We start from the raw sequence: 27205 nt of genomic DNA on the forward strand, positions 1-27205 counted from the left end.
ACTGACAAAAGTCTCCCTCCTGGATGAAGCTGGGTAGCTTGGCAGCTCTGCAGCAGTGGGCTGAAAAACGAGGGAAACTGGGCAAGTCATGTTCACTATTGCCTCGGATACAATCTAGAGATTCCAAGGATGCACTGCCAGAAAGAGCGATATTTAAGGGCAATGTGTCCAAGATATAAATTTACAAAGTTTTACATGTGAAAAAAGGTTCACAACTGGAAAAAGCAAAATAAAATATTTTAGCCTTTTTTGATGCTTCTGAAAGAATATAGGCAGAGTAGCGGCAGCATTAGGACAGTGTTCAAAGGAATTTGCTGCCCAAGTAATTTAATAGTTAACAGGGTAAATTCCATGTGCTGAAAATTTCTCTTTACTGAACTTCTTCACTTCAGCCCAGATTTTCAATGGGAAACTTTGTTCATATGAGACTATCCTCACCAGAAATACAGAAACGTACACAAGTGCATTCACATTCTAGTTCTCTTTTCTACTGATGTTCTGATGCTCGTTCAGGTAGTGGGCTGGTACTGATGCTGCCCACCAGAAAACTTACAGATTCTCTGAGACTCCATGCAGTCAGGGTTGCCAGGTAGAATTTTTTTTTCCAGCCCAATCCGGGCCAGAAACCAGCCCAAAACCCGCCCAAACACAAACCCCGCCCCTGACACCCCCACCCCCGCGTCACCGGCCCTGCCCCCGCCGTCACCGGCCCCGCCTCCCACGTCATCGGGCCCGCCTCCCCGTCATCAGCCCCGCCTCCCACGTCATCGGGCCCGCCTCCCCGTCATCAGCCCCGCCTCCCCGTCATCGGCCCCGCCTCCCACGTCATCGGCCCCGCCTCCCACGTCATCGGCCCCGCCCAAAACGTCACTAACCCCGCCCAAAAACGTCACTAACCCCGCCCCCCGCGGCCGAAAAAAATCAAAAAGCCGCCCGGAAGCTTAAAAAACCGCCCAAAAAACCGCAACCCGCCGCGGGCAAAAATTTCCCGCGGCGGGTCGCGGAAAACCGCCCAATTGGGCGGTAAAACCGCCCACCTGGCAACACTGCATGCAGTGCTCAGCTTCCAATCTACAGCCCCGAGCCCTTGCAGCTCAACCCATCCTTCCTGTGACTAGAAGCCTTCCCATTGGCTGGATTCTACCACAGCCTCTATACTGAAAGGGGGGGGGGGGGGTGGAATTGGAGAGCAGCTGAAGTGGGCTAAACTCTGAAAAATATCCATACACTTAGCCATCCTTCTGACTTTGAGACAGGTAATTTACAAATTTTAGAATCCTGAAAAAATCCAGACAGTTGGCAATCCTAGCTTCCTGAATCTGAGCACATCTGATAAAGCCCCCCTAAATCTTTGGAGATTCAACGAAGGCCCTGTGAGGTGGGATTACTCCTTTGCACCAATTGTGCTGTTTGCTTTATTGCTGACAAAGGAAGGGACCAATGCATAGTATGTTGGAGCACTTCTGGGGGAAGTTGCCAGGGCCATGGTTTTCCTGTGGAATTGGGCGGGTTCTCACGGCCCCCTGCAAAAGGTCGCAGGTCATGACTTTTTTGGCGGTTTTCATCGCTGTGGTCAGGGTTGCCAGATGGGCGGTTTTCCGCAACCCGCCGCGGGAAACTTTTGCCCACGGCGGGTTGCGGTTTTATGGGCTTGGTTTTTTTTTTCGTGCGGGTTTTGGGCGGTTTTTCGGCCAGCGGGGGGTGGGGCTAACGGCGACAGAGGCGGGGTTTGGTGACGTATTGGGCGGGGTGATGACGGTGGGGGCAGGGCTGATGACGGTGGGGGCGGGGTGATGACGGAAGGGGCGGGGTTGATGACGGCAGGGGTGGGGGTGATGACGGAAGGGGCGGGGTGATGACATCGGGGGTGGGGTGTGTGCGGTTTTTGGGCAGGTTTTGGGCTGTTTTGGGTGGGAATTTTTTTTTTATATGGCAACACTGGCTGTGGTCCACGGGTTGGTCGGTTTTCCTGTGCTCTGTCTGCTCGCCCTTCTGTTGGTCAAATTAAACCAATAGGAGGGTGAGGGAGACTGGATCCGGCTGACTTTAAATGCCTTGCCTCGCCCCTGGCCTGCCATCGCAAGTGCAGATGGAAGCACAAGCAGTGCCGCAGCTGCTGCGTGCAAGAAGTGCAATCTGATTAGCGAACACCAAAAAATTATGGCGGCCCAGAAGGCACTAAAAAAGCAACTGCAGGAGGAGGAGGAACAGCAGTAACTTCAGCCACCGTCTCAGTGCCTGGCTAATATGGTAACACAAGAACATCCCTGACTATGATAAAAGAGGAGACTGAGCAGTGCAATGCACAGTATCTCTACAACTTAAGATAAGTAAACAATTTATTATGTAAAGCTAAAGAGAGAGTAATATTTACAGAAAAGAAAAAACAAAAAAGCTTAACTCTGGGACCAATGAAGACCTAGGTATTTTACCTGCTTCCCGTATAGAAGAGAAGATTCTCTCAAGGAAGTCCACCTCTGATGGTTCTCAATAACTTACAATTTGAATAAGGTTTAGTAGAAGAACTACAGAAATATATGTGAAATTGTGTTAATATGGTGACCCTGCCAGGGGAAAGCGAGGAGCCCTGTTGTGTGTCTCCACTGACCGAGGCCAGGCCGGTGCCACTGAACACTGCAGCGGTAGCTGAAACCGCGCAGGCATCTCTGCTTTCGGCTCTGTCCGCCCCAGCCAGACCTCATGCTGCAGGAGGGCAGTGCTGGTGGTGTGGGAGTGCTGCATGGTGCAGTGTAGCCAAGGAGGTTTTATAAGCTAGAAAGATCTTTCAGGCGGCCTCCCATCCTTTCCCCAACTTAGGTGAGTTCCCACGTGCTGTGAAGTTTTTCTGTCCTTTAAGTGACGTTGAAATATATGCATTACGGACTTCCGGTGACATCAGCAACCTCGATGGCAGCCTGAACCCGTCGCTCCGGCTCAGCCCCGCTAAAATCGCTACTTTTTCACTGTATAACCGGCGGACTTTACCGCGAAACGAAGGCAGGAGGAATATACAAGTGGTAGTTACAGAAAAGAAATGTCACAGAAATCGAAAATCGCGGATGCCAAAGCAGGAGTGCATGGCAGCCTCTGCAATGCTAAAACTGCTAGCAGCCATGCTTCATCTCGGGAGGAGGAGGCCTCAGATTTTGATTCGGCTCACTCCGACGAAGATACTGGTAACAATAAGGATTCACAGTTTACCAAAGTGCTTCGAGACCTCCGTAAAGATTTAGCTCGCATGAAATCAGACATTGTGGAACGCATTGAAAATGTGCGAGGTGAGATCAAGGAAATTGGTAATCGAGTGGAGGACCTTGAAGGCCGGGTGGACGAACACGTGGAACTGATGAACCAAATGAAAGAGAAGGAGGTGGATTTTGCTAACCAAATGGAGGAATTACAATATAAACTTAATGATATCGAGAACAGAGGGAGACGAAATAATTTACGGTTTCGGGGCATTCCGGAGGCTGGAGATCAAGAAGATTTTCCCAAACTAGTACATGAACTGTGTAAGCATATTTTGAAGGGAAATCCAGACCAACAGGTCCCGGAAATTGAACGAGCCCATAGAGCGCTAGGCAAGTCGCTCCCCAATAAACCCAGAGATATTGTGGTTCGCTTCTGGAAATACTCAGAGAAAGAACACCTATATGGCCTGGCTAGGCAACAAAAGGACTTGTGTTTTCAAGATACACCTATTTCGGTATTTCAGGACTTATCAGCCTATACTTTACAACAAAGACGAAATATGAAACCGATTCTGGAGGTATTGGGGCAACATAACATAAAATACCGATGGGCTTTTCCCTTTGCAGTATGCTTTACTATTGCTGGTAAGCTACACAAAGTTCGCTCCCCAGAGGCGGCACAGCAGATTCTACAAGCAGCAGGTATGATGGGGCCGACTACAGAACTACACTTGGAGACTACTGTTGACAAGAGAGATAAAGTGCGACAATGGCAACAAGTTTTTAATAAGGCAAAGAAACCACGGCTGACTGTGCACAATACTTGACTGTAATACTGCTCCAAAGTGAGGCTGTTGAAAGAGTGAGCGAAGGTTGACATTTTCTTCTTCATTTCTTTATGATCTATATTTACAGCGGAGATAAGTCTGTCGATTATATGGATGATGTCATGCGGGGTTGGGCGGAGGTGGTGTGGGCGGGCTGTATACTGTGGGGGTTGATCTTGCTAGGAAGTGAGTAAGTAGACTCCTCAGGGGAATTCTATTTCTCGTGGAAGTTTGTTACTCTACTTATGAAGGGGATAGGGGAGGACGGGATGTGGGAGGCTGGGGGGGATGGGTCAAGGGGAAATGGGAGGGAGGGGCATTACAGTGTTCGCAGGTGACATTTAGACATGCAAATGATTTTTCTTTTTTTTCTTTAAGTATACTCTATGGCATCTACTTTAAAGATTATGACTTTCAACGTCAAAGGCCTAAATGCTCCTAGAAAACGACAGCTGATTTGGCAAGAGATAAATAGACATAGACCCCAGGTGGTTATGTTGCAAGAAACCCATTTGAAAAGGGCACATGAATACTTGTTTAGACATGTTTATTATTCTAAGATTTATTTTGCCTCGGACATATCTGACAAGAAACAAAGAGGGGTAGCGATATTGCTCCAATCTGACCTGCCTATACAAATCCATCAGGTAAAAAGAGACCCAAAGGGCAGATATCTTCTACTTAGGGGACATTTGAAAATCAGGAGGTTACTTTGGGATCTATATATGGGCCAAATACTAATCAACCATCCTTTTTTCAATTACTTAAGAAACAAATACATACAGTGCTGGGAGGTCAGCTTATATTGGGTGGTGATTTCAATGCCACTCTATGCCCCGAAGTGGATAAATCGGGACGCAACTCTGGTAGTGACAAAGTCTTAGCCAAACATTTTACTACTTTTGTCAGGGATATGGGACTTTTTGACTCTTGGAGAGACATGCACCCTACTGAGCGTGACTATTCTTTTTATTCTCCAGTACATTCTACATATTCACGGATTGATTACTTGTTGGTTGATAAGTTATTAGGAGATCAACTCACAAAAGCACATATAAATAATATTACTGTGTCGGATCATGCTCCTTGTGTGATACAACTGGACTGGCAGACAGGAAAACAGCGGGTAGGGCACTGGACACTAAATAACGGGCTGTTAAAACAGGAAGCAGTTTGTCAGGAATATGTAAAGGTCCTGAAGGAATACCTGTCTTTTAATTTAACCTCAGGGCCCTCGATTGCTATAGTATGGGAAGCCCTTAAAGCAGTATCCAGAGGTCACTTTATTAAGGTAGCCGGAAAGCTTAAGAAACAGAGGTTGCTGGCCACCTTGCAGCTAAGAGAGAAAATTGAGATCCTAGAAAGTAAACATAAAGTCACAGGCTCTCTTAAGATATATAGAGCTTTGCAAGCTGCCAGAATACAACTAGATGCCTTGCTAGCTCAAGACCTTGAATATATTAATGAAAAACTAAAGCTTCACACATATACTACCAGAAATAAGATCAGTAGGCAGTTAGCTATTAAATTGCGAAAACTAAGGGCAGATCGTAATATCTATCGTATTAAGGGACCCAAAGGAGAGGTGCTCCAAACATCTCCAGAGATTAGAGCCTGTTTCAATGAATACTATGCTAAGCTTTATGCTGGAGATGGGGGTATACAGGAGGAGAGTATTCGGTCATATTTGCAAAAAATGGCTTTGCCAACCTTAACACAAGATCAACAACAAGTGCTAGATGCCCGTATTGACATGCACGAGGTACTAGCAGCTATAAAAACCTTGAAAACAGCCAAATCACCGGGATTGGACGGCTATACGGCTGAATTCTATAAAACATTTGCCCCTTATTTGGCACCTGTTTTAACGGATGTGCTTAATGCAATAGTGAAAGGCAATAATCTCCCGCCAACTATGAAAGAGGCATGGATTGCAGTGATCCTGAAGCCTAAGAAGGAGATGACTGAGTGCTCTTCTTACCGCCCCATCTCTGTGCTCAATGTGGATGTCCGCATCCTAGCTAAGGTATTAGCAAGTACATTAACAGAAATTCTGCCGACCTTAATACATCCAGATCAGCTGGGTTTTGTCGCCAATAGACAGGCCTCAGACAATATTAGACGAACTCTGAATGCTATGTATATTGCCAGGAAGAGTAAAACACCGTATTGCCTATTAAGTGTGGATGCTGAAAAAGCATTTGATAGGGTGCATTGGCCATTTCTACACCAGGTTTTACAACAGTTTGGATTTGGTTCTAATTTTAGGGACTGGATTAAAGAATTATACACTCAGCCGAAAGCAGGGGTAAAGATTAATGGGTAGATATCCGCTTTCTTTGAGCTGAACAGAGGAACACGCCAGGGGTGTCCTCTATCGCCACTCTTATTTGCTTTAGTAATGGAACCACTGGCGTGGGCTATTAGGAATCATCCAGGGATAAGGGGAGTGAGGGTGAAAGACTGGGAATCAAAGGTGGCATTGTTTGCAGACGATGTCCTCTTAACCCTTACCTCGCCTTTAGATTCTATACCCCAGGTTATATGTGAATTGGAAACTTATGGACGGATGTCTGGATTTAAGATTAACTATGAGAAAACGGAAGCAATGGCAGGTGGTATGACAGAGGAACACTATCAGCGTTGTAAGCAACTATATCCTTTGAGGTGGGTGACTAAGGGTCTTAAATATTTGGGGGTTTTCTTTACTGCTAAATTACAGGGCATTACTGAGGCCAACTATACACCGTTATTGAAAGACATCAGAGAGGATTTGGAGAGATGGGAGCCCCTTGGTTTGTCCTGGTTTGGGAGAATAGCTACAGTGAAAATGAATATATTACCGCGATTACTGTATCTTTTCCAGGCCCTGCCACTCCCTATTAGTGACCATGTGCTTCACTCCCTGCAGATACGATTGCAGAAGTTTATCTGGAAAGGAGGCAAATCTAGAATCCACCCCTCCATAATGTATAAAGACCAAGGGTGGTTTGGGGATCCCTAGGGTAGATTTATACCATAAAGCGGCTCAGGTTAAATCCGCAGTGGAATGGTTTCAAGAAGCCCCTCACAAACTTTGGGTAAAGATGGAACAATATATACTACATAGCCCTTTGAAGTTAGGCCATTTACTCTGGCTGCCGCCTAAACATCGTTGTTTGGGGGAGGAGGTGAGCCCAATCATTGAGTTTACTTTATCTTGTTGGGATAAAATGGAACGTTTAAAACGAATCTATTGTTCTCGGTTATCACCTATTGCTTGTAATTTAGCATTTCCATTAGGCTGCTCACGCTCAGTTTTTACTAGATGGAAAAGGCAAGGGTTAGATCTATGGGGACAGTTGATCAATAAAGATAATTTTATATCATTCCAGGAATTGGCAGATATATACACGTTACCTTCAACAGATCATTATGCCTACACTCAATTGATTCATTTTTTGTCATCAGAAGGCAGACGTGCCTATTTATTTGGTGACGTGACCTTTTTAGAAGAACTCTGTGTTCGGAAACAAGGGACACGAGGCCTTATCACTTTGATTTATGGGCACTTGCGAGATAACCTGTATGTTAGCCATAAGCACAGGGTGCTATGGGAGAAAGAATTAGGGGTGGGTTACTCGGCAGAGGGAGTGGCAGAGAATGGAGAGGCATTCCGTACGCATACCTCCAGCCGTAAATGTTCAAGAAAATTTAACAAAAGTACTATACCATTGGTATCTAACCCCGGTAAGGTTGAATCATATGTTTGGATCGGCTTTCCCGACTTATTGGCGTAAATGTGGCCAACGTGGTACATTAGGTCATATTTGGTGGACATGTTACAAAGTAAAAGCCTTCTGGAAAGCCATCCAGGCCCGGATTGGATATTGGGTGGGAGTTGAGATACCATATGACCCTGCTGTATTTCTGTTTCATAAAACTATCCTGGGGGTGAATGACTATGGTCAAGTGTTAATCAAACATTGCTTATGTGCGGGCAGATTGCTTATTGCTCGCTCATGGAAGCAAAAAAATAGCCCGTCTGTAGTCCAATGGATGACCCTACTGCGGAACATTGCAGAGAGAGAACGATTGATGGCAAAAGAGAGACACCAGTTGTCGAAATGGACTAAGATCTGGGAACCTTTGGATATATCGAAGACTTTATGAGCTATAGAGAAACATCTGATATGTTGAATTACTGTTGTTACCTTAGACACTGTAAGGGGGAGGGGGATTTGGAGGGGATTTTGATTAATAACGTGGAAATGTTTTGATGCAAATTGTACAGGGGGAAGAAGGTTGAGAAAAATATGTAAAACAACAAGAATACTGAATGTTTTATTACTCAATGGATGAGTATTGAAGAAACAAGGTCCCAGTTTTACAGTATATACTAGAGCCTGTGAGCTTAATGTTGTGGCTGTATTCACATTTTGTCTTACTTGTTCAATAAAGACTCTTGTTTAAATAAAAAAAAAATATATATATGCATAACAAAAAAAATTTCAAATTGATATTTGTTAGGGAAGATTGCTCTTGCATTTGTTATAAGGTTTACAGCTGTAATCATTTTATTTTGTTTCTACAGAAGCAAGAGGTTTTTTTTTTCCTTTTCAGAGTTTGTTACCATTCCATTGAATATAAAAAATGAAGAAATTGACGATGGGTTTGGGTAAAACTTGGATCCCGTGGACCCAAGTTTTACCCAGACCCATCGATGACCTACAGTAGATTTTAATAGTTCAAGGTCATCATCAGCCATTTCCCGAACACCTCATGAACCACAAGTGAAATTTATTGGATGAAACCAAGAAACAAACCTTGTGTGCCCTGCACTGTTCTGCCTCCTCTTTTTCTGCTATTTTAACCATGCTTTGTTTCATTTTGCTCGTAAAAACTTTACTTCTGTCTGTCTCATTTGATCCTTCAAAAGCAAAATAATGTAGTTATTTTCCTACTGAGAGAAGAGAATCATGAGGTACATTCTCCCGTGAGCTTTGGAATTAGGATATTGCAGATGGGGGCTGGAAGTTAAACATTCAGGGCCTCTTTTACAAAGCCATGCTACTGATTCCCGGTGCTGCAAATGAGAGGAAGCCCATAGGAACTGAATGGGCTTCCTCTCATTTGCTGCGTGGGAATCGTTAGCATGGCTTTGTATAAGAAGCCCTAGCTTTTTCTGGTGTATGAACAATTACGACATTTTGAAAGTACAAACCGGTAATAAGAAACCAACTTGTTACACAAGTTATCTCACCCATCCTATTTAGAGGGACAGACACACATACAAATATAAACTTCTGAAGGTGAGGGACAAGATGGCGTCGTGAGCGGACGTGCTGGAAGTGAGCTCTGACCCTTTCCTTCCAACTAAACAAATCCCTGGTGATATGCCGCATACTAAGCATAAGGCGACGCTCCGAGGGATTCCCCTACCTTCGGGAACGTCCACACCGGTAGGACAAGGACTCGAGCGCTTCTTCCCCGCTCTTTCTCGTCGAGGCGGTGTGGATTCCTTGACGGAGGGAATTGGTGAAGCGATCCCCCCGCTGGAAGTTGAAATATCTCTTTCCCCGCCATGCTCGACACCTCCTCCGTGCCCTGCAACGATTGCCAGCCGTACGGGATCTACCCTGGAGCCCGGAAGGGGCGATTCAGAGAGGCCCATAGGGGAACGCGGTAGAGTTGAGACAACAGCGATTGCAGGACACAGAGGTAAATTTGGACAGGATTTGGCTGAAGCTCTTAGATATTGAGAAAGCCTTGGGACGCTCTTCAGAAGAGGGAAAATCTTTAAATTTACACGTGAAAGAAGTGAAAGACTCCCTGGATATGGCCAAACAAGATTTTTCCACAAGAATTGAGGCCTTACAGAGAGAGACTAAGCAGACTGTAGATTTCAAGGTGGCTGTGATTAAGGATAATTTGGATATTAGAAGGAAGATTGAACAAATGGAGAACTATAACAGGAGACTGAACTTACGTGTTTTAAATTTTCCTAGACTGTTGGGTGTATCTCCAATTGATATGTTTGTTAGATTCTTGAAAGAAAACTTGAATTATTCACAGGAAGTAGTTCCTCCATTAAATAAGATTTATTATATACCTTTATTATATACCTAGCACAATGAAAAAGGTTGAAGGAGAGATTTCAAATAATTTACAAAACGTCACAGCTATTTTGGAGAAATCTATAGATGATGCAAGTGAAAGAGGGACACTGTTGGTGTCCTTTGTTTTTCAGCAAGACCTGAATGCAATTATGAGATTATATTTTAAATCAACTAATCATATTTTTGCAGGTCAAAAGATTTGGCTTTACCCCGATGTGACAAAATCAACTCAAGAAAAAAGAAAAATGTTTCTCTCTATGAGGTCAAAAGTTGTTGATAAAGGGGGAACTTTCCTCTTGGCTTACCCGTGTAAATGTCTCATAAGGCTTAATCAGACAAAATATGTTTTTTATGTTCCTGATCAGCTTAAATCCTTTCTGGAAGTAGAACAGAGTCAGAGTTAAAAGAAATGTAGAGAAATACGACTCCAAATTTGGATAAATTATTTGATAATTTGATTTTTGTTAAACTTCACTAATTCCTATCCCCCCTTTTTTTCTTTTGCCTTATTTAGGCTTTGAGGTCTAAGTAAGCCAGACTGTATTGGATTGTAAGTTTGAAATGACTATATCTGTATGACTATTATGGCTGTGTTTAACTTGACAGTTTATTATACCTGTTAAAGTTTGCAAATAATAATAAAAATTATTAAATATAAAACTTCTGAAGGTGAATTCTTCCACCATTTTTAATTAAATCTGCGCCTAACTCAAGTTTTACTGGTCTAACATTATATGATGTATTTTACTTTCTGTTAATATATTTTAAACATGTTCATGTTTTCTAATTGTTATGTAAGCCACATTAAATATGAACAGCCATTTTCCAAAATAAACCATCCAAATTATGAATGCCAAAAAAAACCAGACACAAGGACATCTGTCTGGCAGCATTTGTACAAAAATGGCCACACAGATGTCCCTACAGTGGTCAGCTACTCAGTCAGGGCCCCTTTTTGTACCCTTGACGTGATTGAAACAGGTCTAACTTAAGACATAGTTGTTCTTTTTTTACTTGAATGTCCTATATTTGGGTCCATTCTAGTCCCGCCTTAAACACTCCTACAACATACCCCTGTGTCATTTGCACAAACTGCAGTGTAGGATGTCCAGATTGTAGCTTTGGAAAATTGCAATTTGTATGTTTTTGGCAGATGGACCAGATTGGGCAGAAATTAAGGAGCAATTATTGTGGTTCTCACAGTACTGGAGAAGGAGAGAGAGAGCTCTGGTAGGATTGGGGAGTCCTATCCAGGAGCGGGTTTTCAAGCAGGAGTGTCTGCTAAAGGCTAGGGTTTAACCTAGCGAGGTGCACTTGCGGAAGGAGGACAGCCCTAAAGGGGACTGTGCCTGATGGAAGAGGCGAGCTTGGGAGTAGGAGAAATATAGCCCTTGAAAACCAACACCTGGCTTTCAGGTGAGGCATGGACTGGAGTATTTGTCTATATGTAAATAACCGGATTTAAGAATTCCCTGTAAATATACCTGTGAGAAAGGACTGGAGTCCATGGGGTCCCCCAAACATCAGTAGTCTTGGCACTAAAACTGTTTGAGAGTTGAAGCATTTGGAATGTATTGAAAGAAAGTTCAAGTTGCTAACTGCCTGTTGCAGCCAAGTTCAATAAAAGTTAAGTTTATTTAGTAAACCCCCCGAAGTACAGAGTGGTTCCTGGACTGAAGAGCAGGGTGGAATCCTGCCTGGTAAAGTATCTCCCAACCCCTTGGATTGCTATTCTGGACCACTGACCCACTCCCAGCTCAACTGGAGTTTGACTGAAGGTCCGAGTGTGATACGTGTTGCCTGAATGAGCAGTGACTGTGTTATGTACCCGGGTCCGGAGCTAGAACTGGGTGAGGCCCAGGTTACACTTAGGTATTTGGATTGATTCTCTTCTGGCGTTTGCAAGTCTCTGGAATTATAAAATCTGGTTTTTCGGTTCATTGGGTGTTACATTCTCTCTTCATCCAGTTACATTGGCTTCCTGTTCAGTTCCAGATTCCATTCAAAATCCTAGTTCTTGCTCATAAAGCATTTTATTCTGGTGTCCCTTTTTTGTCTCAACTTCAACTATTACATACACTCCATCTCTCTCTCACTTTGTTCTCTAGAATCCACACAGCATTCAGCCTTTTACTTCTTGGCTCTTACACTTTGGAATTCTTTCTCTATGCACATTCTTATTGAAGAGCCTTTTCCTAAATTCAAGGCACTTCTCAAAACACTCTATTTTTCTTTGGCTTTTCAAACCTGCTCTTAGTGAGTCTTTTGTCCAGGGAATGGCCTGGGATGCTGCAGTTGGTCTTAAATAATTAGTCTTGAATTGTCTTGATTGTTCTTGGATGATTGTCTGTTCTTTTATGCAATTGTGTTCCCTCCTACTGTTTTGCTTTTAGTATGATTGATTGTAAACCACTTAATAAACATAGACATATTCAGCACTTAAACACCTAAGTTTAGTTATCATATCGGACTGCATAAAAGTCAGTCTTACCTTTATGCGATGTTGCTCCTGCAGTTAAGTGCTGAATATTGCACTTAATTGCATAAGAGATAGCGGGTTGCATAAACCCAGATATTTAATAACAGTGCCCAGATAGGGCCCAGCATTGAATATCCATGAATAATGCTGATGGCAGCTAAGAAAACACTCACCGCTGCTGGCTGAATATCGACCTCACAGAATATAAAATAGTAAAAGTCACTATTCACCTGTACTCCTAACTCTTTACTCTTGGGTAGAGAAACTCTTCTTCGTATCCTTCTGGGATCTCCCTCTGTAAAAGGAAACCTACTCTCTCCCTTACACAAACAGAATACCTTGCAGTTCTGGAAACTGGATGCAGATGCATCAGCCGGTACCTCCTTGTCTCAGCTCCCTGGGTTGTCCTGTGAACCCTCTTCTTCACTTCAAGTGTCAGTAGCAACCCTTAATTCGCCTCCTCCCAGAGGCTACTACTTATCACTGACTTCTTAATTTGTTTATATTGGTATTCTTACTTAGCTAGCCAGAGCATAAAAAGGCAGGAAATTGCCTTTGAACTGAATATTTATACCAGTCAGTTTTCCCTTGATTTTGAGGTCTCTTACCATTAGCTCAATAGTAAGGAGAATCCTCCCAATTCTGGAAAGTAGTGGTGGCGTAAAATGGGGTCTCTAACTATTATTGTTACTTTTCTAATTATTATTGCATGCTTTCTTATTTTAATCTTGTTACCTCACCTTAAGCAGTTTAATTGAAATGTATTTATTTGTAGGACATAAACTTGTTTGATACACGACTTGCTTTTGTGTATCTCTTCATTAGACTTGCTACCACCTTCAGTAATTGCAGTCGTGCTGCCCTGGTAAAACAGACTGTCTTTGAAAGTACAAGATGCCTGTGGAACTACCCACCACCAGGCTCAACCTATGTTATGCAACGCTGTGGAAATAGGATTGTGGAAACAGGTGAACAATGTGACTGTGGCTCCCAAAAGGTTAGTAAATATAGTGCTTGTATATTCAGTGCTTCCCAAGCAAGGATCACAGTTAATCTTTGAATAAGACGCCAAAGTAATAAAGAGAAGACTTTGAGTGTCATACAACTCATTTATAGGTGCAGTTTGCCCAAGGGATAGTGCCTATTGGGGAAGCTCCACCTGTCTGTCCATCCATATGCATATGTCTGTCCGTATTCATAGGCACAAAGACACACAAGCACATACCTCATACAGCCTCTTATCACCCGAACAAGACACAAATTGCTATGCCTTTTCACAAGGGTCCCCAGGCATTCATGAATTTGCAAATAGAGGAAGAGGAAATGAACCATTTTGTCACACTATGGGACATATTTAGCAAATAGCACCCAAAGTTAGGCACCATTTTGATCCGCGCTAAGTATTGTATAAAGGGCATTCTGGTGGCTTGGTGTACTTCCTGCACCTAACCTTGGGCACAAGTGCTCATGCCTGCCAAAAGCTAGTGTAAATGCTCATGGTCAACTGATGGCAGTTGGGCAGGCAAATCCACGTATTTTATAGCATTGCACCTAATTTCTGGGAATGCCCAACCTACACATGCCCCTCCTATGGCCATGCTTTCTTTTGAATTGCGTTCTATGAAATTTAGGTGTGCATGTTATAGAATAAGGTATGTAACTCCTAATTAGTGGCAATTACATGCCAATTAACTCCAACAATTAATTGTTAGCACCAAATTGACTAGTTTATGTGCGCATCTACAATCTATACCCAAATATGGGCAACTTATACAGAATCTAGGGGTATATATGTATACTTTTCAATTTGTTTGGCTTTGATATTTTGCTACAAAATTTATTACAAAGTTGTCCAGAAGAAAATTAATATATCTTTTTCCTTACAGGAGTGTGCACAAAATAAATGTTGTGAACCTGGAACTTGTAAATTTAAAACGCGTGTAGAATGTGCTCATGGAAATTGTTGCACAAATTGTAAGGTGAGATTGTTTGGGTTTTCTGAAATTGGTTAACTAAGAGAAAATTGCTTGTTCTGTTAAATGTAGATGTCAGAATCCCACTTTTAAGTCATGTGACCAGTAAACAGAGTATGCAGCCCGAAGATTTTCATTTTGTATCATTTCCCATGTTGTTCATGGGAATTTTTGTTTTGTTCAGGGGATTTTTTTTTGTTTCTTTGTATTTTTTTCGATATGGGAGCGGTATTGTTAAGAATGAACATTCAGAAAGAACGCATACTTTATTGGAAGAATATGAACTCTTTGAAAAGAGTATGACCTTTTTGTAAAGAATGCACATTCTTTCTGAAAGTATGCATTATCAGGAAAGAGTTCATGTATGTGTGAACAATTGTACATGTGCAATAGTGCGTTCATCTGTGCTCTTATCAGAAAAGATTGTGCCCTCTTTGCAAATAGTGTGCATTAGTGTGCCCTCTTTGTGAAAAGTGTGCACTTTTTTGGCAGTGTGTACTATCAATGTTTTTTTCCTGTTATTTGGTGGGAAAGGGGGAAGCATCATGAAATGGCATGGTGAATGTTGTTGACGCATCTCATCCCATTTTAAACGAATGCACATCCCTAGTAAACATAGCATAGGTCACATGATCTCAAGTTGCTGCTGCTTATTAGAGAATATCTGCATTATCTGATTTACTCTTTTGTGATCTTACTAGGTACTTGTGACTGAACTAGTCCCTGCTCTGCCTTCTAGTGTTTATTTGTTAATGCTGTAGGCTGTGGCATAAAGTTCAAGTTTAAAACTATGGGGAAAAGAGTTTTATACAACAGAGACTAGTTAATAATGTTTGCTATTTTAAATTCAGTTGACTCAGGCAAGCAATTTCCTCCCACCACACAGGATAGAGGCTCTCGGAAGATGAATCAGAGTCAGCAGGTATCAGCTCGGCAGATGTTAACACAGCTGGGTCACATGGCCTCCATCATCCATGTCGCTCCCATGGCACATACCAACTTGAGGCAGGCTCAATGGACTCAAACCATGGGGAATCTTTAGGATGTAATCATTGTTACAGTTCCTCTGAAGGAATCTCTGTGTTGGTGGCTAATTCACAGCAATTTGGACAAGGGTCTGTCATCCCAAATTTCTCAACGCACAAGTAATTTACGACAAATGCATTCAACCTGGGGTGGGGGGCTCATGTAGATGGGCTTCACACAGAGGGTCAATGATTTGTTCAAGAGAAACAACGCCAAATAATTTTCCTAGAGCCAAAAGCTATTTCAAACTCTCTATAGGCAATCAGGTATCGGCAAACCAAATTATCCTGCTCCAGACAACCAGGTTGCAATGTATGATGTCAACAACTATGGAGGCATGGGTTTGTATCTCCTGTGTCAGGAAGCAGTCAGAATGTAGAGATGAGCCAACTCTCATGGGATGGTGCTCAGAACCTTTGCCTAGTGGCGAAAAACAATGGTCAGGTGGACTGGCTGAGCTGGTTTGTGCAGCCACATGAGTGATCTTTAAACAAGAGCATTGCCCGAAAGATCTTCTGAAAGTAGGGCACCCCATCAATAGACCTTTTTGCCTCTCAACAAGAAAGCTCTTGGTTCTGCTTCAGACCAGGATCATATTGCAGACTAGCCTTAGATGCATTTCTTCTCAGTTGGAAGAGGGGTCTTCTTATGCATATCCTTCAATGCCTCTCATACTGAAAACTCTTCTGAAACTCAAACAGAATTGGATCATGATTCTCATTATGCCATACTGACCATGGCAGATGTGATTCCCTCAGTTTCTGGAGCTAGCTTCCAAAGAGCCATGATTGGCCTGCCTTCCAATCCTCATTACGCAGAATGAAGGGTCCCTCTGCCATCCTAACCTCTATTCCCTAGCCCTTATGCCTTGGATGTCAAGAGGTTAGAAATGGACTCCTTGAACTTACCAGAGGGTATCACTCAAGTTCTGCTTGCTTCCAGGAGAGATTCCATTAGAGGTCAAATGGATTCAAATGGAAGAAATTTGCCATCTGGTGTAAGGGCAAGGTCCTAGATCCCTTTTCTGCACTACAAAAAACTGCTTGAATACCTTCTATAACTGTCCGTCAGATCTAAAGACCAACTCCATAAGGGTTCATCTCAGTGCAATTGGAGCTTATTATCACGTAGAGGATAAACCCATCTCTGCTTAGCCTTTAGTTGTCTGCTAAAAATCTCCTATGAAGCCTCCCACAGTGTCATGGGTTCTCAACATTGTCCTTACCTAGCTGATGAAAGCTCCTATTCAGCCACTTGTTACCTTTTCCCTGGAAGGTCCTGTTTATGATGGTAGTCATTTCAGCATACATCAAGGTGAAAGCACACTGCACATTCTTGACTGCAAGAGAGCCTTGGCCTTCTGTCTGGAGTGGACAAAGATCCATAGGAAGTCCACCCAGCATTTTGTTTCTCTTGACACCAACAGGATAGGGGTTACCATCAGTAAACACACTCTCTCAAATTGGCTAGCTGGGCTGACTCTGGAAGGTCATGTCATGGCTCACAATCTCAGAGCCATAGCTCCATCTGTAGCCCACTTGAGGTCAGCCTCAGTATAGGAGATCTTCAGTCCACACATTCACATCTCATTGCTGTCTAGAACAAGACTCCTGATGCAACAGCTGGTTTGGTCATGCAGTTCTTCAGAATTTGTTTGGGGTCTAGAATCCAACTCCACCCCCTAGATCCATTTGATTTCTAATCCAGGCTGTCAACTCTCTCCCCTCAAAATACAACGTATGTTAATTGTTATTTTGGTTGGATTACAGGTCTTGCTTGTTACAGGCCCCAGTTACATTCCCCTTTTCCTTTAAGATAGCCTGCTAGCTAGGGATTCCCATCAGTGAGATTATTTCATCTTGCTTGTCCTCAGGGAAAGTGAAGTTACTTACCTATAGCAGGCATACTCCAAGGACAGTAGGATGAATGTTCTCAGTGCCCCACCCACCTCCACTTGGAATTGTATTCTTTCAGGTATTACATCAGACTGAGCTGGTCCTGTTCAACAATGGTGGGCAGGAAGGTGTGCGCATGTGTGGTAAGCTGCTTCCAAGAGCTTCCAGAATGGATATGGGGGAGCATTTCCCATGCCAGGCTCCATTGAATGGTGTCATCCATCAGTAAGAATATTCATCCTGCTGTCCTCAGAGCACACCTGCTATAGGTGAGTAACTTGGATTTCTGATCAAGGAGGAATTTGGGAACGGTTAGGGAACTTCTGATCAGGGGGGAGGTGATGATCAAAGTGTTAGGGTGTTGATCGGGGGGGGGGGGGGGCAGCACTATTTCCCCTTTAAGATGTGGCCTGAAAGCACTGGGCTGCACCTTTGAGGTCCAATACTCCCAGGCTGCTTCAATAATGCTGCTTGTGAGGTGACATTTAAGTACCATTATTCATTTACCACAGATGTCAGCAACCTGTGGTAGTGTAATACCACACATTGGTAACTTCTGTGCTAAATCAAGGTACAATAAATGCTTTCATTTTACCACACCTTGATAAGTTCCTCCTAAGTGCCACTGCCTGCTTTATATCCAGATATTCAGCCTGGTGCTAAATATCTGGGTATAAAAAGCCTGCAGTAGCTGGTGTTTAAAAAATGTTTACTGTTGTGGGCTGAATATTTCCCTGAGAATTTTTAATCAGGAAATCTTTTTAAAAAATGCATGCTTCCCCAGTATGGGACATTTGCAGATGCCTTAATTTCAAGGCATATTTTGAAGTAACCTTCTAGGACAGGGATACTCAAAAGGTTCCACAGGCCAATCTGGTTTTCAGGATATCCGTAATGAATATGCATATGAGAGTTATGCATGCAATGGAGGTGACAGGCATGCAAATCTCTTTAATGCATATTCATTAAAGATATTCTGAAAACCCAACTGGTCTGTGGACCCCTGTGACAGGCTTGAGCACCCCTGTTCTATATGTGAACTACCAAGGAACCATCTCTAGACCATTCTCTGCAACTTGTGGCATTCCTCAAGGATCCATACTGCCGCCAACCCTGTTTAATATCTTTATGGCCCCACTACTTACCCTCATTCAGTCCATTGGCCTCACAGGTTTTATATACACAGATGAAGAGAGGGATCTGAGTGACACTAAAAATTTGTGCTTGAAAACGCTGAATCCTTTGGTCACACCTTGAGACAGCTTTGCAGTGAAATTGTGGCCACAGTCAGTGTGATTGATGCTAAAAGTGGAAGAGCACTTGTTTTTTGAAAATCAAGTTTTTGTCTTTCTTTCCTATTTTGAGTCACATAGAGGTTTTTGGATCCAGTGCAATTGAAGACGAGTGGAGTTTTAACAATAGCTTTTTGAAAGGATTTTTTATGCCTGTGACGAAAATTGACCCTTGTTATTTTATTTTTATTTATTAGGATTTATTTACCGCCATTTTGAAGGAATTCACTCAAGGCGGGCACAGTAAGAATAGATCAAACATGAGCAATAGGCAATTACGGCAGTAAAAATATTCAAATAACAATGGCATAGTATACTACTTCAAAAATTCAGAAAAATGCTGAAGGGCAAAAGGTATCAGAAAACTACTAAAAAATTTGCTCAAAGGTTTGGCTTAGACCCAGACTACAAAGAAGAATTTATTTTAAACAAAAGAAACCTCAACTGCCTGGGCGGTTTAAAATAAATTCTTCTTTGTAGTCCGGATCTAAGCCAAACCTTTGAGAAAATGTGTTAATAGTATACTACTTACAATGTCAATACAATATGTAATAGAACATTTTAATTGCTAATAAAGGGTAAAGCAAAGATGGAACATATAGTATTACTGCTACTACTAATAATTTCTATAGCGCTACTAGACATACGCAGCGCTGTACACTTGAACATGAAGAGACAGTCCCTGCTCGGACAGACAAACAGGACAAATAAGAGATGAGGGAATTACTAAGAAGGGGATGATAAAATAAGGGTACTGAACAAGTGAGTAAGGGTTAGGAGTTAAAAGCAGCATCAAAAAGGTGGGCTTTTAGCCTAGATTTGAAGACAGTCAGGGATGGGGCTTGACGTACTGGCTCAGGAAGTCTATTCCAGGCATATGGTGCAGCAAGATAAAGGGAACAGAGTCTGGAGTGCAGATAAGATAGGTAAGAGAGTAAGAAATGCTAGGAAGTAAGGTGACTAATTTAAAGAAATTTGCACATGGGGTCATAGAGATGGTTAAATATTATCTCAGATAGGGTAGGAGTGGATAAACTTGTCTTGCTGCAGTATGTGCAGCCTATGTCACTCCTTGTGTGTGTGAGTGAGATTTGTAAGCTGCTCAGATATTATGCATGATATGTGGGATACTAAGCGCTAAATAAACTTGGATGAGGTAATAAAATACCATGGAAAAAAATCAAATGACTCATCTACTGTAGTTATTTCTTCCAGTAATTTCTTCACTATATCAAGAAAGGGACCAGTACATGAATCATTTGGATTTTACTATACCCGCAATGAAAATTTATGAGCTCTACTTGCATAGATTTTGTTGTGTGAAGCAAGTTAACTTGCTGGCTTCTGTTAGACAAAAATCAACCAACCAAAAACAACAATAAAAAAAACCAAAAGCAAACAATAAACTGAAGACCTAATGATGGCTTATTGGTATACAGTAGCTGTGTCATACTCTGGGTGTCACTCAACTGCCACTATCTAGTTTGCCTTTCAGAATATATTTGTGTACAGTTGAAACAAGATAAACAAATGTCCTTCATGCAAATGCATTAAGGTTTTAAAAATGTGTATATAATAATGTATTTTGATTTTGTGTAATATAATTTTTGAGTATATATGTTTTACTGCACTGCTTTTATCATAGAATATCTTTTGTAGGTTAAATGCTAGTAGTTTTACTTTTAAATTGGTACCAAGTCAGATAAGAACCACCTGTCCAAATGTGAAATGGTATCAAAAGCTTGGAAAGCTCAGTTTCTCATTGATTTTGTCAGTTTGCTCCTGCAGGAAAACTTTGCAGACCAAGTGTTAGTGAGTGTGACTTGCCTGAAGTTTGTACTGGGATATCAGCGGTATGTCCACCTGATGTATATTTGAAAAATGGATTGCCATGCAAGCAGGATAAACTTATTTGTTACAATAAGGTCTGCTATGACTATAAGCAGCATTGTAAGGAGATCTTTGGCCCAGGTAAGACTATGAGGAAACAGTCTTCTCAGTGATGCCAAGTCTTACTCATTAATCAACTTGATGTGAACAAAAAATAATTTTCAGGCTGCGGGGTATCTTTAAGTAGTTCCCAAGCACACAACAATTCTTAATCTTCAAAAGATTATCATATCGGGTATGCTATAGAGGATCTTCAGACCTATTGTCTCTAGGCTACTATATCTGTGATATTTTATGTAGTCAGATGCACATCCTCATTGATCCTCATTGATCTAATCGATGTTCCACTCACTAATTCTGTGTTCATCTGCATTTTTTATATAAAACATTTTTTTGAAAATTGTTTTTGTTTTTTATTTCCTATTAACTTCAGTCTTCTTTTTCACATTTTCTTATCATATGTCCATCTTAACCCAATATAATGTATATATGTATGTAACTTCTTCATTACTTAACTGGCAGCAGAACACTGAACGCAACCGCAACTTTCACCCACTAAGAACCTCAGCCGACTTGGCCAGGTTTCGAAACTTCTTCAGGGCGGAGGTTCTCTGCGAATAACCATATGGGCATTAGACATCATCATTTCACTCTTATCTACTATAATAAAACTCACCCTCAACGTTCTGAAGACAACGTTCTGAAGTCACTCAGTCACTCACTGAAGGGTTCATGGATTCATGGTGGTGAAACCAGAACACTGACCATGTCTCTCTGCCCCGCCCTCGCATGACAGACCAATCAGAAAAAACACCCTCAACATTCTGAAACACAAAGGACCATCACAACACTGTTCTGAGGCAACACTAGGGAGCATTCCCCAGCAGAATGGCTCATTATCTGTGCAGCACGGAGAGCACAGAACCACCGCTGGAACGAGAGAAGAATATTCCTGCTGTGCAAAAATAGACCGGGGGAGAGGGGGGGGGAAATGTTTTTTTTTTTTTAATTTTATTTATTTATCATTTAATTTTTTTACATGTGAACCATGCAATATGTAATACACAGTACAACTTGATCAAAAACAAAGGTAATTACAGCATTACTTTCAATAAGGAAAAGAGCAAGCTATACAATTAATTAGACCACAATTCTGCCTTGAGGGGGAAGTGATTTAGATAATAGGAGATCTTAAACAGAAAAAAAAAAAGAAAATGCATATATGGCCTGGCCTTCTACCCCCCCCCCCCCCCCCCACTTAGTTTAATACTTAAATGATATTGATTACTCTACAGGTTTATTAACTAGTTTTTTCATCTCCAAGAATGCTTTAAGGTGTTCCGGTTCAAAAAAGGTATATTTTACGCCCAAATATTTAACCAGACATTTACATGGGTAAGCCAATAAGTATGTTGCCCCCAGAGCTCGGGTCTCTTCTCTGTACAATAAAAATTTCTTTCTCCTGTCTTGCGTTGTTTTACAGACATCCGGGTATATCCACACTCTTTGACCACAAAACATTTTCAAGGCATTTTTAAAGTATAACTTCAATACAGCGTTCAAATCCTGTTCAAAGACAAACGATATTAAAAGAGTTCTACGTTGCTCGATATCAGATATAGATGTCTCCAAAATTAATGAGATATCCAACTGTGCTTGAAGGTTCGAAGGTTTGTCCAAATTATTTTTCTTGCCACTATCTCCCGGCTCAGCTGATAGAGGACTTGGTAAATAGTATACTCTATTTAAGGGAGGAATAGCTGAGTCCGGGTACAGTAGAATTTCTTTTAAATACTTCTTAAAGAGCTCAGTAGGACTCAATTCCTGAATCCAAGGAAAGTTTAATATTCTAAGATTAAGTCTTCTATTGAAATTTTCAAATTGCTCAATTTTTCTGTGTATCACCATTTTGTCCGTTACTAAGGATTCAGTCACTGCTTTTAATGACTTTACTTCCTGCTGAAATACCTCAGTTTGTAACGTCGCTTCTTGTTTAGTTTTTTCTAAAGAATTGGTCAGAGTCAATTTTACTTACTAGTTGAGAAGTATCTCGGGCAGATTTTGTGTCTGGTTCAAAGCCTGCAGCATTCTCCATATCGCCTGTAGGCTTATCTCCGCCGGAGGATTCCCCTCCAAAGTTGTTACCTCAGCGTACAGGGGAGGGTTAGCGCCAACCGAGGTTTGGTCTGAAACGACTTCCGTAGCAGGCTCTTCCTCCTCTCCCTGCCCCGTAATCGCTGGGTGCGGAGGTCGATTGTCTGGCGGCGAAAGTGATATTTCTAAATCCGAGGGGGCCGAAGCTCCTCCAACGGCCCCCAAATCGGCATCGCTCGCCGTTACAACAGGGAGGGGCGTTGTGAACCGGTCCAGTGTTTGCTGAAATGGGGAGGAAGTTCGAGCCGTTGGCGTCTGGCTCTTTACTATCCCCTTCCTTTTGGTATGAGGCATTTTGGGGGGGGGGGGGGGGAATTTTTTAAATGCCTAATGCCAGTAGTGAAGAGTGCCAGAGGGCCTATAGCACAGACTATATTTGGGATCGCTTGACATGGAGTCAGAGGAGCCGGAAAACAACGTGCCCGTCACCATCTGGGACGTGGGCGAACAGGACAAGCTGCGGCCCAGCTGGAAGGATTACCCGTGACCCAGCCAGCAGCAAACAGCGTGTTTCCCTACTCCTTCCCTGCCTAGGAATCGCTGGAGACTGGCTGCCAAACTAACGAAACAACCGCACACCGACGCACCACCTCCATCATTCGAAAGGCATCCACTCTTTCTTCAACAGAAATGCAAACTAATAATACAAAACAAACAAAGAATACATGGTTTCTCAGGCGGCTGCAGGTAACTCCCCACCCCCTTCCTCTTCCCCTTTTGCCGAAGCGACCAAGGACGTGCCCAACCATCCCCAGCCTCAGGCAAGCTGTCTCCCACCTCGGGGATTCCCCGAGCACCCGGAAAAAGACGGCGCTGATTCCTGCAGCGCATAAATATTCCAGCATTCCCCTGCAGCCGGTCTGAAATGGACCAAACATACCGGATCACCCCCTGACGGCCCAAGACCGTGCTCTTCTACCTTCCGCCAACTTAAAACAACCATCCCCGTCCTCAGGCAAGCCGTCACCCACCTCCAGGATGCCCAGAACCCCAGCCCAATGGAAAAAGATGGCGCTGCTTCCAACAGCAGATTTCTCTTCCAGCATTCCCCTACAGCAGCCATGAAACGGCCAAAAAATACCGACAGACAAAGAACGTGCTCCTCAACCTTCCGCCCATCTAAAACAACACTGCTGCCTCAGCACAACACAAAAAAAAACATGGAAGAAAAAAACAACACTCAACAAAGGCTGACCCCCCCCTACAACCACATTTACATTTCACCAACAGAAAGACCCCCCTCCACAAACCTCCTTGACAGACAAAACCACACACACAATACAACAGAAACACACCCTCAAAGCCACACACCAATCCAACCCACTTTGCCAGCACAGCACAGCACATCCCCCAACCCCCAAGCAAAAAACAAAACAAAGACACACATCAACAACCTGCACACACACCGCACCCTCACACACTCACACACACACAAAATAACTCTGTGACACATACACACACACAAAAAAAAACCCACATGCTAGCACCCGTTTCATTGGTTTCGGAAACGGGCCTTTTTTACTAGTATATCAATATACCTTAAAATCTTTATTTATAATACCCATTCTTCCATCTATAACATACCTCTTACATCTCCTCTCTTATTCTTATTCTGAAACAAAATGGCTGCGGCGTCTTTACAACCTGCCCACCTTTATATCCTAATCAGCTGATCATGCATATCCATGTCCTGATTGGAAGACTAGCTCCTAAGCTACACCAATCAGATCACTGACCACCAATCCAATTCAGCATTTAACCCTGCTGGGTACAACGTGTTTAGATCAAATATCCATTTTTGCTCTTTTAAATGTAGAAAATAGTCCACATTGCCTCCCTCCCACCCCAACTGGACACTATCTAGAATTCTCCATTTGATGTCTTTCAATTCATGTCTCTTCTCTATCCAATGTTGTGTTAGAGGAGTGCTCATAACTGCATTCTTTATTCTTGATTTGTGTTCATTTAAACGTTTTTTTAATCGTTCATGCTGACCTGCCTATATAAATTAGGGGGCATGGACATAAAATCAAGTAGATTACATTTTTTGAAGTGGAGTCAGTCCTGTTGCGTGCCGTAATCCGTCGTCATGAAATTGGATGTTCCCAGTCCAAGCCTTTAATGGTAGTTGCACACCATTGACAGCTATTGCATTTAAAATGTCATGGAAGCTCCTCAGGGAGACTATTATTTATTTATTTATTTATTTATTGCATTTGTATCCCACATTTTTCCACCTATTTGCAGGCTCAATGTGGCTTACAATTCATCTTGAATGGTGGAAATATATTAGAAAATAGAAAATAGACATTTAGTGTAACAGAAGAATCTTGGTTACATGGTAATGATAAAACATGATAGTAATATAACAAGCAGATATTATAAAACAGGTCTGAATATATGTGGAGGATCAGGCAACCCTCAGGGGGAGGAATGCTGGCTTCGGCTAACCCCTGGTAAGCCTTTCCTCAGCTGAGAGGTGCCCTGCTCTACCACCGGCTGCCTTTCAGGTGCTGTGGAGGACTTGCAGCTCATCTGCATATCCTTACAGCCTTCTCCGGGGTGACACCCAGGTCCACTCCGATCCACTCAGGGCCTCCGCTCTAGGTGCTGCGCGCCGGGGCATTTTTCTCTTTACATCTAATCTTCTTCCCAGTTGCTAAAGTACCTCAGTCGTTTATGGCCCCTATTCACATTCTCTTCCTAGCCCTGTCCCTTCCTAATCTTTTCCCTCACCCCTACCTCTCTCCGCTACAGGAACTCACTGCCCATCCATCGACTTCATCACCTCACCTTCTCTCCTACCCTCTTCCTCCCTCTTGGCTTTTAATCTCCGCCTCTTTCTTCCATCCATTTTGCCTTCCCCATTCCACCTAAATACCTCTCGCCTTCGACGCCTTCGTGGCCACACCTCTCCTACTCTCCTCCGCTCTCTTTTACTCCTTCTCTTTCTCTCAGCCGGTGACATCAATCCCAATCCTGGCCCCCCTCACCAAATATTATCCCAACTCTACAGATCTCACCGCGACCTCTCTAACCTCATCTCTATTTCTCTACTCCCCTCCTCTTCTCTGCCCTTCTCTTGCGCCCTATGGAATGCCCGCTCTATCTGTAACAAACTCGCCTATTGTTTATTTTCTCTGAATCTGCCTTTGCTAATCAAGCAGCGGAAGCAGTGGCCCTTCTCATCTCTCTGGGCAATGTTACATATGCCCTCCAAATATCTAGCTTTCCCAACCTTGAATCTGCTCATGACAGGCTTACACCGTCAGGCAGTATGGACTCTTGTAATTAGAAAGGACCCCAGTATGTAGTAGATATAATAAGATAGTTTATTACAATCTTACCAATGGTAATACAGGTAGGTTAAGCATTCACATAATGGAACCGCATATCATGGCACGTCCTCTCTCTCTAGCCTTCTGGAGTCTCCCTTCTCTGTTCGTCTTCTCCTCTCGTCTCCTTCTTCTTCTCATCTCGTCTCGTCTGAACTAATACTCCTCAAACTGCTGCTTATATACAATTTTGGCCCTATTCATTTCAATGGACCCCAGCTGTCTCAACAGGGCTCCTAGTCCTTATCAGTTGATCAGAATGACTTCACATGTTCCCAAACCTTCCTGTAGCCCCCCCTTTGGATATTCTCACCCGGGGTGCAGCTGACCCAGCACTATCTCTACGTAACCATAGCAACTCTTGCTTATGACGTCTTGCAGGTGCCAATCTCAGGATTGTTTATAGAGTAGATTGCCCCCACCCTTGCCAGTTCAGCACTTGCCACAGTGAAATGTAACTGTGTCAAAGGTGATCTCTGATTTTTACAAGCTAGCTCTCTTTTGTATCAGAGATGATTCTGATTTTAAGAAGCCTAGCTCTTATTATGAGCCATTGGCCTGTATTTTACTGAGAGCAAGGGCTAGCATAACTCTTCACTATATCCAGGACCTCTTTATCTCGCGTCACCTCCATCTGCTCGCCATAACAGAAACCTGGCTCTGCCCTGATGACTCTGCTTCAGTCGCAGCCCTGTGCCATGGTGGTTATCTATTTTCACATACTCCTCGCCCTGCTGGCCGTGGGGGCGGTGTTGGACTACTTCTCTCTCCCTCCTCCAGATTTCAACCCCTTCTTCCACCTCAATCTCACTGTTTTTCCTCCTTTGAAGTCCACTCTATCCTCCTTTTCTCTCCTCTGCCTCTTCGAATAGCGGTCATTTATCGTCCCCCTGATAAGTCCCTTTCATCCTTTCTCAGTGACTTTGACACCTGGCTTGCCTTCTTCCATGATCCTTCCTCCCCCTCTCTCATCCTTGATGACTTTAATATTCCTGCTAATGATCCTTCCAACTCTTATATTTCCAAGTTACTCCCTTTAACGTCC

At 42.8% G+C, this 27205-nt stretch overlaps 1 protein-coding gene across 1 annotated transcript in view; it reads left to right on the forward strand.

Moving 5' to 3' along the window:
• Positions 1 to 27205, forward strand: part of LOC115469712 (disintegrin and metalloproteinase domain-containing protein 9-like) — a 238436-nt gene that overhangs the window by 142913 nt on the left and 68318 nt on the right. Inside the window, exons 12-14 of the mRNA XM_030202499.1 lie at positions 13421 to 13592; positions 14482 to 14574; positions 20557 to 20752. Coding sequence (XP_030058359.1) covers positions 13421 to 13592; positions 14482 to 14574; positions 20557 to 20752 — 461 coding nt within the window. The remainder of the gene's footprint in view (positions 1 to 13420; positions 13593 to 14481; positions 14575 to 20556; positions 20753 to 27205) is intronic.

The sequence above is a fragment of the Microcaecilia unicolor genome, chromosome 4 (assembly GCF_901765095.1).
Source record: "Microcaecilia unicolor chromosome 4, aMicUni1.1, whole genome shotgun sequence".
In the NCBI taxonomy this organism is placed as follows: domain Eukaryota; kingdom Metazoa; phylum Chordata; class Amphibia; order Gymnophiona; family Siphonopidae; genus Microcaecilia; species Microcaecilia unicolor.